Source organism: Hyperoodon ampullatus, assembly GCF_949752795.1.
Source record: "Hyperoodon ampullatus genome assembly, chromosome: 11".
Classification (NCBI taxonomy): domain Eukaryota; kingdom Metazoa; phylum Chordata; class Mammalia; order Artiodactyla; family Ziphiidae; genus Hyperoodon; species Hyperoodon ampullatus.
Window position 1 is genome coordinate 60,881,956 of NC_136924.1, and position 13,092 is coordinate 60,895,047.

A 13,092-nucleotide genomic window follows, 5' to 3' on the forward strand; every position below is an offset into this window, starting at 1 on the left:
TTCTTATTGTAATAGATTCTGCCAAACTGTCCTCCGAAGTAGCCGTAGGGATGGACACATCCCTGGTGGTATCTGAGGGCACTCCCTTCCCTGCCCTCGGCATGCTGGAAATGACCACGCTCTCGCCTTTTCCCGGCAGACTTTGACGAGTGCTCGGTTTATGGCACCTGCAGCCAGCTGTGCACCAACACAGATGGTTCCTTCACGTGCGGCTGTGTGGAAGGGTACCTGCTGCAGCCAGACAACCGCTCCTGCAAGGCCAAGAACGGTAGGTGGGGTCACCTGTGGCCATACAGCTAGGCGCCCTCAGTGTTGTTCCCTGATGGGGTGTGGCCAGAGAGGTCTCAGGGCCACTTGCTGCATTGACCCTTCTCTCCTCCATCTACAGAGCCGGTAGACCGGCCCCCTGTGCTGCTGATCGCCAACTCACAGAACATCCTGGCTACATACCTGAGTGGGGCCCAGGTCTCTACCATCACACCCACTAGCACACGGCAGACCACAGCCATGGACTTCAGCTACGCCAACGAGACGGTGTGCTGGGTGCACGTTGGGGACAGTGCTGCCCAGACACAGCTCAAGTGTGCCCGCATGCCGGGCCTGAAGGGCTTCGTGGATGAGCACACCATCAACATCTCCCTCAGCCTGCACCGTGAGTCACCTGTTCCAGCTTGGAGGGCAGGGGAGATGGGCAAGACAGAGCCTGTCTGGGACAGAGTCAGAGGGATATTCAGGATGACCCCTGTCTGGGGCAGGAGCCTAAACAAAAGCCGCTGACGGAGGCCGAGGCAGGGGGTTTCACATGATGACACTTGTTTGGAGCCGGGGCAGACTTATGGCTGTGCTTCCTCCCCTCTCTCTGAGCTGAGTCTCTGATGGCTCCTGCATTTCTGGCTCAGGGCAGAGAAGGGCCTCCCAGGAGAAGTGCCCGATGGGGGCGATAACTGGTCAACCTCCAGAGACCAGGGGCTGTCCCTTTTCAGAGAGAGGAGTGTTGATTAGTCCACAGAGGGGCTTTCCCACACAGCGAGAGCCAGAGCAAGGGAAAGAAGAGGCCTGGAACCAGAGGAGCCTGGCTAAGTTGTAGCTGAGGGCAAAGGAGCCACGGCCAGGCTGGGTCCATCTCCTCTTCCATCATTTCTCTTGGGGGCATCTCCAGAACGGACTCTCTGCTGCAGCATGGCTGTAGGGGTCCTGAGGCTGTTTCTAGGGGGCTTTGTGGCAGGAATGAGCCCAGAGGAGGAGCCGTGAGCGCTGGGGCCACGTGAGCGTTCTCAGATATCCTGGATGTTCCCCTTCGGGGCTCCCTCCCAGGCCACACTTTGCTGTCTCAGAGGTGGAAGATGGGCTGTCACTGGGGATGGGGCCAGGGCATAGATCCACTGCCTGGAGCCGTCCTATTCATCTCAGATGCTGCTACATAAACAAACAAAACATCTGGCATCATCACATTTCCAGGAAATGCACCACAGGGCTGAGGGGGGAGGTCTGGCCTATGGTTGATCTCACCCGCCGGAGAGAGGGTAACTTGATCTGTGACCTTGAGTAAACCAGAACTCCCTGTCTCTGCTTTGATTTCCTAATCTGCATAATGGGTTTGAGCTTGTCTGGCGAGATCAGATAAATCGCAGAGAAAGCCAGAAGTAACTAGAGGCCAGTGCACACAAGGTTTAGAATGGTAAACCTGGGTCCTGTCTAGAAGATCTTGAAGTTCCTTCTCTGGGTCCCCATGTGATGATCCCCACAGAAGACCAAAATCCCAGGAGGACACAAGGGCTTAGTTTTTGAGGAAGCAGGGGTTCCTCCAAGAGCCCCCGCCCTCTTGCAGCCTCATTGTGTGGTCCACACCTCAGCTGCGGCCCTTCCACAGCATCCAAATAGCTGTTGGTGACCAAGGCTCACCTGTGATAGACCTGTCCTCCTTGGAGTGCTGGGCTGGGGGCTGCTATGCCTGGTCAGCTGAGCTCTTGAGGGGTGGGCAGTCGTGGTAGGTAGGGTAGTATTAGGGTGAGACCCCATGAGACAGCTGCCCTCTCCCTGTTCCTTGTCGACGGTCCCACCCAACAGGCTGGACAAACAGCTCCAGCAGTTCCCTCCCTGGCCCTGCCTCAGGGCAGCCAATGGGCTGATGAGCTTGTGGGTAGGTGGCTGGCAGGGGTGCCCTGATGGGAAAATTTCTTGCTCTGGCCTGGCCCCTCTCCTGCCTTCCTCCCCAGGAGAAGCAGGAAATAACCTCAGGTGGGTACCCCTCCCTTGGCAAACAGAGCCTTGCCTTCAAAGTCTGCTCGATTCGTTGGGCTCCTCTGGGGCAGAGTCCAGGAGGCCAGAAGAGACCGGAAGGTTCTGGGAAGAAATGCTCCTGGGGCAAATGAATGGGTTCCTCTTGCCCCAGCCTCTGTCCCTTCCTCCTGCCCTACCCCCACCCCACGCCCCGTGCCGCCTGAATGTCTGGCTGTCACCCTGAGGATGGTTGTTTTGCTCTCATCCCACAAACTAATTATGGGCCCTGAGCTGAGGATGTCGGAAGTGTCTCTCCCCAGCACCCTCCCCCCGCCCCCAGTTCATCCCCCTTCCCAGGAGAGGCTGATGGCCTGCCCTGGTGTGCAGCGTGGCTGGTCCCAGGCACTCACCTGTGCAGTGGGCTGCCGGCCTGTAATTAGCTCCCCCAGGGGCAGGAAGAAGAAAGGCTGCTGCTTTCTCCTGCTTTCTCTCTGCCCTCTGGGGGAGCCCTCCCTGCAATCATGCCATTCTTGGCTGACCCTGACCTCCCTCGGACCCCTGGCCTGAGCCCCATGCATGGGGGAGGAGTCTGACAAGGGAGAGGTGCTGGAGCCCAGAGCCCAGAGGCTGAGAAGCCCGCCTGCTGGTGTGGGAAGAAGGGGGAGCCTGCCCTGGAGAAAACTCTGGAAACAGAAATAGAATAGAAAGAAGGAAGGAGGCCAGGAAGTGAGCCTGTTTCACATGGGTCCTCGGGCATTTGCGAGCCAGGCCTGCTCTGAGTCCTGAGCCCTCGGAGGGCCCCTCCCATGCCCCACAGTGGTTGGTGCGGCTTCATGACTGGCCCTGTGGAATAGGCTTAGGGCTGAAGTCCGGCCTTTTCCTGTCTGAGCCCAGCTCCTTCCCTCTGTTTCTACTCAAGAGTGGGGAGAGACCCACTGACCGCATCCTCACTCGCTCTGAGAGGTGTGTGTGCGTGTGCGTGCCTGTGTGCCTGCGTTCCTGCGTGTGTGTGTGTCTGCGTGTGTGTGTGTGTGTGTGTTTTCATCCCTTAACAGGCTGGGCTGCCAGCCCTTCCTCCCCCAGCCTGTGTCTTGCATTGGCCTGGGTTGGGGGGAGGGTCTTAGGAATCAGTCCTCATCTCTTCTCCTCCCTCCTGGGATGTAATTCCACGGTCCATCCTCCCCTCTGCCACTGCCCCAGCAGGACGGGGAGGTCTCTGAGGACTCTGATCCCATGACTAGAGAACATGATGGGGTGAGCCAGGAGACCCTCAGGGAAGACCGTGGCCCACCCCTCAGGGTTTACTACTGCCTTTCCCAAAGCAGGAATGTCTTGATTTTTAGGTCGTGTATGGATGTGCATTTTTTTTTTTTTTTTTTTTTTTTTGCGGTACGCGGGCCTCTCGTTGTTGTGGCCTCTCCCGTTGCGGAGCCTGCGGCCAATGGCTCACGGGTCCAGCCGCTACGCAGTACGTGGGATCTTCCCAGGCCGGGGCACGAACCCGTGTCCCCTGCACCGGCAGGTGGACTCTCAACCACTGCGCCACCAGGGAAGCCCTGGATGTGCATTTTTTATTGTTATAGTTATGTTTTTATGTAATACCCATTAGGAAACTCCTACAACTAGCATATCAAATCTACAGTTTCATAGATTGTTTAGGATGCAGCAAAATAAGAAAAGTGTGTTGATGTAAAGAAATGGTAGGTAAACGGTAGAGCAAGCTGTGCATAAACATGGCAAGCATTTTGAAAGTGACAGACAAAAGACTGAAGTTTTGGAAACCGAGGCCCAGAGGGGTCGACAGGCCTGGCCTGCCCACCCTACCCCCCACCTCTGACCACCCTCTCAAGGAACCTCAGGCCCTGTCCAGCCCCCTGCAGGGCCACCCCTGGGCAGGGCTGGAGGTCAAGTCTGCTTGACCCCAGCCCAGCCCAGCCCTGCATTGTCTAGGCTTCACTCCTCTGACCTGTCCTCCCTGAGCTTTGAGGATGTTTCTACTGTAGAAAGAACGAGCACAGACTGCAGGAGCGGGGCCCTGGGAAGATGTGTGTGTGGTGAGGGGAGGTTCTGAGGTTGCAAATAGAGGCCTTGAAGGACATAAGGTTTGCTGAAGTCACTTCATTCGGGACTGTGTATGAGGGAATGCTCTGAAGGGGCCCTTGGGGGTCCTAGGGTTTCTTCCCTGTACCATGCTGGATGGGGAAGGAGGAGATTAGAGGGGAGGCCCAGAAAAGTCCTCCTAGGCTGCAGGCTGCAAGGTTGCGAAATGGGTCCCCAAGTCCAGCTGGCCAGCTTCACTTTTCCCTCCCTCTCGTGTGTGTGTGTGTGTGTGTGTGTGTGTGTGTTTAAAATCACAACAGGAAATAGAGCAGTGATTTGTCTAGAGAAGGGGCAGAGAAAGAGAGAGTATGTCCTCTGAGTCTGATGAACTGGCTTCCCCGCTGGAAGGGGAGCCATGCTCCCACTGAGCTGGGCACCCAAGGCCCTCTCAGCCCCCACCCCAGTCTACAGAACACTTCCAGTGTCACAGATGAAAACTGGCCACCTGCTTCTTTGGCCTTTCCACCCATTGGGTGTCAGAATATTGGGGAGCTCTCTCCAGCCTGCTCTTGGCCTTGGGCCCCCTGCATCCTGGTGCTTTTGCTTCCCATTCCCATTCCAAGTTTCCTAATCATTTAATGGCCCTTCTCTCCTCTTCCCGGCCAGGCCAGCCCTGTGTCTCCCGGCACAGCTCCAGCCCAGTCCTCTCCTCCCCCGCTGTCTCCTTGAAGCTGCCTCTCCACCCAGCCTGCGCCCAACAACCCCCTCCCTGTTTTCAAGCCAAAGGAAGCAACTTAAGCAAGAGAGATGTGTTTTAGAGTCCAGCAAGAATTTCTCAATAGTGGGAAGACCCTTGTTCTGATTCTGAATCAGAGTTGCAGAGTCCAACCAAGCGTCTCATCCCCGGGACCCAGGACTGAGAGCCTGTGTGGACCTGGGCCAGTCAGGGGAGGGGAGTGGGGCTGGAAGTATAAGTGGGGCAGGAAGGGAGCCCAGGGACAGAGCTGACCCAGTGTGGCTGATCCCCGGACCTGCTGGTGGAAAAAGAAGAGCTGAAATCAGGACCCAGCAGGAAACAGGAGTGTGAGCACATGACATTTAGCAAAACTTCTGCCAGGCCTGCCTGGTGGTCTCCTCCCTACCTGCAAAGGCCCCGGGCTCCCGAGCATCTCCCCCAGCCCTTGGGTGAGATCCCAGAGTGGCTCTGACAAGCAAGAACGTTGCCTGACAGACGTCTTGTCCCACTGTCTTAGACATCCTCAGGCCAGAAAAGGAGGATCCTGGCAATAGAAGGGAAGGAAAAAATTAAGTCCCAGCTCTAGGACAACAGAGTGAGCACTCAGCATTCACCAAATATTTGTTGAATGAATCAGTACGTGTGTGTCAGGCGCTGGGGACAAAAATGAAAGACCTGCCCTGCCCTCACAATATTTGTAATCAGGTAAGCAGGCTGTGATAAAAGGGGCTTATGGAAGCCTGCAATACAGAAATTTTCCTTCTGGGGGCCTGAACTGTCTTGAAGAATAAATAGTAGGTGTCAGCCCTAAACTGCCCACCTGGAGGGCCTACCTTCAGTCAGGAGGCCACAGGGCTCTGGCTGGAGGTACAGATGGAAAAGGTAAGGAAGGATGGGGTTGAGGTGAGGGAGGATCATGCAATGGTATGAACAACAGCTCCCATTTGTGGAGCGTTTATCATGTGCCAGGCCCTGTGCTAAGTGCTGTTAATGCACCATCCCATCCCAGATCAACAGACTGAGACTCAGAGACATCAAGTGACTTGCCCATAGTTCCACAGTTGAAAGGTGACAGAACTAGGATTCACACCCAGGCTGTCAGTGTCTGGAGGCTGTCTGGGCCCAGGGCAGAGCAGAGTGATGGGAGAGGCAGGGAAGTTTCCTGGAATAAGGGCAAGAACTCAGTGTCTTCACTGGGGATGTGGTTAAGGTGGAAATGGGGTTTTCCTTCCTCGTCCAGGGACCTGGTACCCTATTCTGCAATCTTCAGGTGTGTGGATGTGTTGGGGGATATTTCCTCAAGGCATAGAGACTCTCCTACTTCCCCAGAATTATTTTAGGAAGAGTGACTAGAATCCTGCGGCTGAAGTTAGGGTCTTCTTGGGAATGGGCTGGGGGCTGTTGTTTTTGGAAAAGCAGCCACCAGTTTAGGGAGACGCCTCTTGAATGACGTGAAGGTTGGTGACGTCGAGGAAAGCTGGAGTGGTGGCGAGTGCCGAGTGCTGAGCATCAGGGTTGGGGCACAGGGAGGGCTCAGCAGTTACAAACACACAGCCCAGGTCTATTCTGGGGCCTGGAACTGAAAGTCCTTTGTGATATTGCAGACAGGCTGTGGTCTATCCTCTGTCTCATTACCCTCCCAGCTTCCTAGCCTCCTTCTCTGCCCTGGGATCCCTAACCCCTCAGCCTCCAGACCAGCCCCACACTCCTCCCATCACCACACAGCATCCCTCCCCTTGGGTTTACAGGATTCTCCTGTCTTCAGGATCTCTGGGGCCTTTGGCCAGAGAGCCCTTGTGGAGGGTGCTGTGAGGTGGATCAGTCCCGAGAAGGCTGGGCCACGAGGGGCCAGCTGCCCTCTGGGTGTGTGGAGACAGAATGTCAGGCCCTCCAGGCCGAATCCCAGGACTCCAGTTGCCCCCTCCACGCTCCGGGACAGGGGGCAGTGGCCCAGACGCTGCCTGTGGGGAGCCCGGGAGGGAAGGCGCCCTCTCCCGATTTGAGCCCGTCTCACTACACTTGGAATGGGAAGAGTGGCCAAGCGTGTGTGTGCGTGTGAGTGTGTGCATGTGTGTGAGTGTTTGTGGTGGGGTGTGCAGAGGAGTCTGGACTTTAGAAAAGAGGAAGATAATGTGGTGGAGGGGTTGGATAACAAAGGATTTTTGCTTTGCAACTAATAGTCTCCAGCTGCAAAAATACCAAAGGGGAGCCCAGGCCGGGCTGGGGACTCCAGTTCTTGCCAACTCCTCACCGGCCTGCTGAGTGGGGCCCTGCCTGGCCTTTGGGAGGTGGAGAGGAGACGAGCCAAGGATAAATATCTGAGAGGGGGACGATCCCTCTGCCTTCCTTCCCAGGCCAGCAGGGAGGCTCAAAGGTCAGCCATCCTGAGGCTGGAGGGGAGGATGTGGAACTGCATCTGGGATGGGGGGGCATCAGATCCCTTCAGGTTTCTTCCTCCTCCCCTCTTGCCGAGGGAGGGTGGATGGGGGAGCAGGGGAAGGGTGTTGCCAGCCTTGGAGCTGGGCAGTGACTCAGGGAAGCCTCAGGAAGTTGGAGAGAAGGACGCAGCTGCCCCAGCTGGTGCTGGGAAAACAGCTTTGAATGATGAGGTTCGTCTACATGCCAGCATCCCCCAGACCCCCACCGTGCCCACCAAGTAAAGGGCACACAGCCCTGTTTGCCTTTCACCCACCCTGCTGGCTGCCTGGGACGGCGGCAGGGTCCACCCACCCCCGCCCCCCCGGCCCCAGCTTGGGACCTTGGTTTCCTCTGGACGCGGTCCAGCAGCGTTCATTTTCATCTGTTTTCTCTGTGGTCACAGTGTGGGGTAGTTTGCTCGCCTAACCCCGCACTGGGCCCTCTTCCTACCCGGCCTGGGATCCACGCGCCCAGGCTGCTCTGCCCCGTCTCTGTGACCTTGTCAGGAGGGGACAGTACTGGGGCTCAGAGGAGAGAGTTGCTGGGTTTAGGGACACATCAGCAGTCACAGGGGTAACACCTCATCCCTGTGACCTCTTTCTCCAGTCATCTTGGGGTGGGGTTCAGCGGGGGGACCTGAAGAGGAAACTAGTTTGGTGAGAGTCTCAGATGGGCTCTTTCCCTTCCTCCCTCAGCCTAAGTCCTGTGACTGTGAGTCAGTGTCAGGGTCTGGCCAAGTTCCTTGGGAGCCGTGTTCCTGTTCCCTTTGCCCCCCACCCCTACCCACTGTTAGGAAACAGCCCCTGAATCCCTGTGAGGGAGGGGGGAGGATTAGGGAGGGCTGAGCAGAAAGCCTAGTCATTATACCTGTAGCTGTGTAGGGATTGAATAATCCTTGCCAGGTTGAGTGTGGCTAGTGGGGATTTCAGTAAAAAAAAAACAAAAAATAAAAAAGTTTCAGCCAAAGACAGGTGGTCCAAAGACTCCTTTACCTGCTGAGGAAATTGGTGGAAGTGGAGTGCAAGGCAGGGGTCCCAGGGAGTCATTGTCTTGGAAACTTCCCTGCTTGCAAGAGGTATCACCTCTGATAGTGGTAGTTGGAGGGGGCAATGGGTGGGTGGGAGCCAGTGGGTCCTGGAGAGAAGGAGCCGCACCGCCCCCCAGGAGGCCAGCAGGGGTCCCGTCCCCAGACTTCCTGCCTCCTAGACTTCCTGCTGCCCTTGCCCCACCCCTGATCCCTTAGGCCCTTTTTGCCATAGACTGAGTATGGGCACCTGGTCTCCATCCTCTTCCCCCAGTCCCACCCTTCTGAAGCTCCCCCTCTTTCTGAGCCATGCCTCAGTTTACCTTCAGAGTCCTTTGATGGCTTTCTCTCCTCCAGCCCTATATCTTATTCCCTGCTCCTTCCCACCCTCCCGAGGACTGGAGGAAATTGAGCAATAGGGACATTGAAGAAGCAGGGGAATGGGAGTGAGTACAGGAAGTTTGGCCCATGCCACTGGTTCCAACCTTTTGCCACCATGGACCTTCCCTTTTCCATCTCTGCGGGCCCCATATTTGGACATTCTCTTCTCTCAGATTGGATTTATTGATGGATGCCCTGCTTTTCCATTTTTAAATGTCATGCAGGGCTTCCCTGGTGGCGCAGTGGTTGGGAGTCCGCCTGCTGATGCAGGGGACACGGGTTCGTGCCCCGGTCCGGGAGGACCCCACATGCCGCAGAGCGGCTGGGCCCGTGAGCCATGGCCGCTGAGCCTGCGTGTCCGGAGCCTGTGCTCTGCAACAGGAGAGGCCACAGCAGGGAGAGGCCACAGCAGTGAGAGGCCCGCGTACCGCAAAAAAAAAAAAAAAAAAAAAAAAGTCATGCAGCACGTACAGCTTCCAGTCAGTGCTCCTGGCTAGTGTGATATAACTCGACTTACCATACAAAGATGATGACAGTCCAGCCAAAAGCAATGTGTGATGTTTTATTAGCCTGAGTGCTCTTATCTCAAACAAAAACAGATTTAAAAAATTGTGGAATGAGCTAGTAGACCTATCCTCACTACCTTTTGGAACCCCAAGAAGTTGGTCCCATTCAAGCAGAGGCTAGAGTTGGGAAACCTGTCCGTCAGCCAACCAGCCAACAATTATCCAGTGCCCCTGTGTGCCCACCCTGAGCTCGGCATGGGAAGCAGGGCTGTGTGGAAGGATACTCAGAGACTTCTCTTTGGAGAGACCCTGTTGGTGAAGGGTGGCCAAGAACACAAGGCAAAATGTGCCACTGCCAGTAGCTCCCGTAAGAGCTCAGGGAGGAGAGACAGCGTGGCATGGGTGGTGAAGGAGGGCACCCCAGAGGAGGTGGGCTTCCCACGGTAAGTTCTGTACCAGCAGAGGGTGGGCGTGTCTGTGGGAGGACCTCCCCCATAGCCCTTTCATTCACACTCTCCAGACGTGGAACAGATGGCCATCGACTGGCTGACAGGCAACTTCTACTTCGTGGATGACATCGATGATAGGATCTTTGTCTGCAACCGAAACGGGGACACGTGTGTCACTTTGCTAGACCTGGAGCTCTACAACCCCAAGGGCATTGCACTGGACCCTGCCATGGGGTGAGCGGGGCAGGCAGGGGCACTGGCCCTGGAACGGGGAGGTAGAGGCTGTGGTAGAAGGGAGGGTGCCCAGTGTCCAGACCCCATTTAACATGCCGTCTGCTCACAGGAAGGTGTTCTTCACTGACTACGGACAGATCCCCAAAGTGGAGCGCTGTGATATGGACGGGCAGAATCGCACCAAGCTGGTCGACAGCAAGATTGTGTTTCCTCATGGCATCACGCTGGACCTGGTCAGCCGCCTCGTCTACTGGGCCGATGCCTACCTGGACTACATTGAGGTGGTGGACTACGAGGGCAAGGGCCGGCAGACCATCATCCAGGGCATCCTGGTGAGGAGGAGGTCTTGGCCGGGAAATCCTTCTCTAGGCCTCCTGGGAGGGCGGGGACAGAATGGGAGCGTGGTTGCCCTGAGCCCTCCGGTAGGGAGGGGGTGGGCACGAGCATCTGGGGGAAAGGACAGGATATGGCTTCCACTTGGATGGCCACAGTCATTTTAGAGACCACCTTTTACTTCCCTTTTCTCATTTGAGTTGGGCTCTTGCAACAAGCCCCTGGAAAAATGAGCAGGCAGGTGTCTCAGTTTCCTTTTGGTGGCTGAAAAAAGGTAGGATTCAAAGAGGTTAAGTGATTTGCTTGAGGTTACACAGCTGGGAAATAGCACTTGAACCTAGTCTAGAAGCCCTTCCAGCTCAGAGATGACATCTCTATTCTGGGATAATTAGGGTGACCCTCCATCCCGATTTGCCTGAGACTGTCCCAGTGTCAGCCCTGAAAGTCCCCTGGGCCAGTCTTGGACAAACTGGGACAGTTGGTTACCTTAGATACATTATGCAGGTAGCAGAGGCTGTTATCAGGCTTGCTTGGGGCCAGTCTGTTCTCTCAACCTTCCCCAAAGCTGGGAGCTAGAGGCGGGCTAAGAATGTTCCCTGTGGACAGAGTGTAGGGCCCAACTCTCCTTCAGTGCAAAATCATCCCATCATTGAATATGTGCCTGGTTCTGAGAGGGATATGGTTCCTACCCTCAAGGGGTTTGAGCGGAGTGGGTAGAGTAAACCCGCAGATCACCAGACAGTGGATTACAGCCAGAAATGGAGTGTGGAAGGAGAGCCTGTCCTCTCTGGTTAGAAGATTCCAGAAGCCCTTCAAAGAGATGCTCTGTGAAGGATGGATGGGATTTGACAAGCATATCTTAAGCACGGACTAGTCCAGAGGAGACAGGAGTAAAGCACGGAGTCAGACAGCTGTGGAATGAGTTTGGGAATGCAAGTTATGGAGTCTGGAAGAGAAGCTGAGGGGCTCGCCGGGGCAGAGGGAGGACCCTCTTCTCCTCTCACGTTGACCGCTCCTGCCTGCCCATCTCAGATCGAGCACCTGTATGGCCTGACCGTGTTTGAGAATTATCTCTACGCCACCAACTCAGACAATGCCAACGCCCAGCAGAAGACGAGCGTGATCCGCGTGAACCGCTTCAACAGCACCGACTACCAGGTCGTCACCCGTGTGGACAAGGGAGGCGCCCTCCACATCTACCACCAGCGGCGTCAGCCCCGAGGTGAGCGGGGTTCCACAGCCCCCCTAGGGACACCCCTGATTCTCTTGTGGCATGACTGCTTCTCCTAGACATCCACCCCAGACTACCTCCTCTCCCCCGTCTGCTTCCCCTGCCGCCCCTTCCTGCCCGTCAGCCTCCAGATCCCACCCCCAGGGAGCCCCTTGCCCTTATTCTGCTCAGGACTTAGATCACCCCTCCCAGTTCCCTGGCTGGTCTAGAGTAGAAGCGCCTGGCTGTGGGCAACAGTGTGACTCTGTCCCCTGACCACAGAAGTCCCCACCCAAGAGTCTGAAGGCTGGGTGGTGTCAGGGCAGAGGAATGCCAGTCCTGTGGCTTCCGAATCCCCAGAGGGGACAACAGATGCAAAGCCCTTAGCAGGAGGGAGAGTGGTCAGACTGCAGGAAGCCTTCTCAAGGCCTGGCACAGGGGCTTCGAGGGGTCCTGACCAGCTCTCCACCCTGCCCCAGTGAGGAGCCACGCCTGCGAGAATGACCAGTACGGGAAGCCGGGAGGCTGCTCCGACATCTGTCTGCTGGCCAACAGTCACAAGGCGCGGACCTGCCGCTGCCGCTCCGGCTTCAGCCTGGGCAGTGATGGGAAGTCGTGCAAGAGTGAGTGACAGGGAAGGGCTTGTGTGCCTGCTGGGGTGGGACGGGAGGGGTCCTTACCTGCCTCCCGTAGCCCAGCTGCATCTGTCTGAGATGCAGGAAGATGGAGGGGCTTACCCAAAGTTTCGCCCTGGTGAGGGGCAGGGATGGGACTTGCACTCCCATCCGAGAGCAGGGCTTATCCCGCTACCCCACTCAGGCTCCGGAGAACGCTGTCAACTGGCCCCTTCATCCCTTCATTCCTTCTTTCATTCAACAAGTATCTAGTGAGCACACGCTGTGTCTGGCACTGTCCTGGCAGTGAGGGTTCAGCAGTAAACAAGACAGATGTTGTCTCTGGCCTCATGGAGCTTATAGTCTGGCAGGGGAGGCAGATAAACACATAAATAACTTGAGGTGAGGGTAGGTGTTAGGAAGAAAATAAAGTGCAGCTTAGAATTAATGATGACGGCGAAGCCTCCAGTTTAGACAACGGTCAGGGAAGACTTCTCTGTGGAGGTGAAATTAACGTCAAGCTCTCTGTGAAATAAGGAAGTGAATCACGTGAATCATGTACCTGAAGGAAGAGCATTTCCGGCAGAGGGAATCTATAGTGCCGAGGCTCAGAGGCCAGCGTGAGCCTGGTGTGCTGAGAGCAGAGAGGCGGCAGGGGGACGGGAGTGGGGCAGCGCGTGAGTGAGGGGAGATGAGGAAGGGTGTTGGATTATATTCTAACTGGAATGAGAGGCTCTGGGTGGCTTAACAGATTTGATTCACGTTTGTAAAAATGATCATGCTGGCTGCTGGGTGGAGGATGGGCAGCAGGGAAGTGGCAGGACGCTGTTTTTGCGGCGTAGGCAAGAAGTGATATGGCTTAGACTAGGATGAACAGAGGAAGTGGTCAGAAGGGACCTGATTCCAACATATTTGGGCCACTAATTT

The 13,092-nt window shown here is 56.1% G+C and overlaps 1 protein-coding gene across 1 annotated transcript in view; it reads left to right on the forward strand.

Moving 5' to 3' along the window:
• Positions 1-13,092, forward strand: part of LRP1 (LDL receptor related protein 1) — an 80,776-nt gene that overhangs the window by 16,258 nt on the left and 51,426 nt on the right. Inside the window, exons 5-10 of the mRNA XM_079714223.1 lie at positions 140-268; positions 389-652; positions 9,846-10,008; positions 10,118-10,340; positions 11,374-11,563; positions 12,031-12,174. Of these exons, the coding sequence (XP_079570349.1) occupies positions 140-268; positions 389-652; positions 9,846-10,008; positions 10,118-10,340; positions 11,374-11,563; positions 12,031-12,174 (1,113 nt within the window). The remainder of the gene's footprint in view (positions 1-139; positions 269-388; positions 653-9,845; positions 10,009-10,117; positions 10,341-11,373; positions 11,564-12,030; positions 12,175-13,092) is intronic.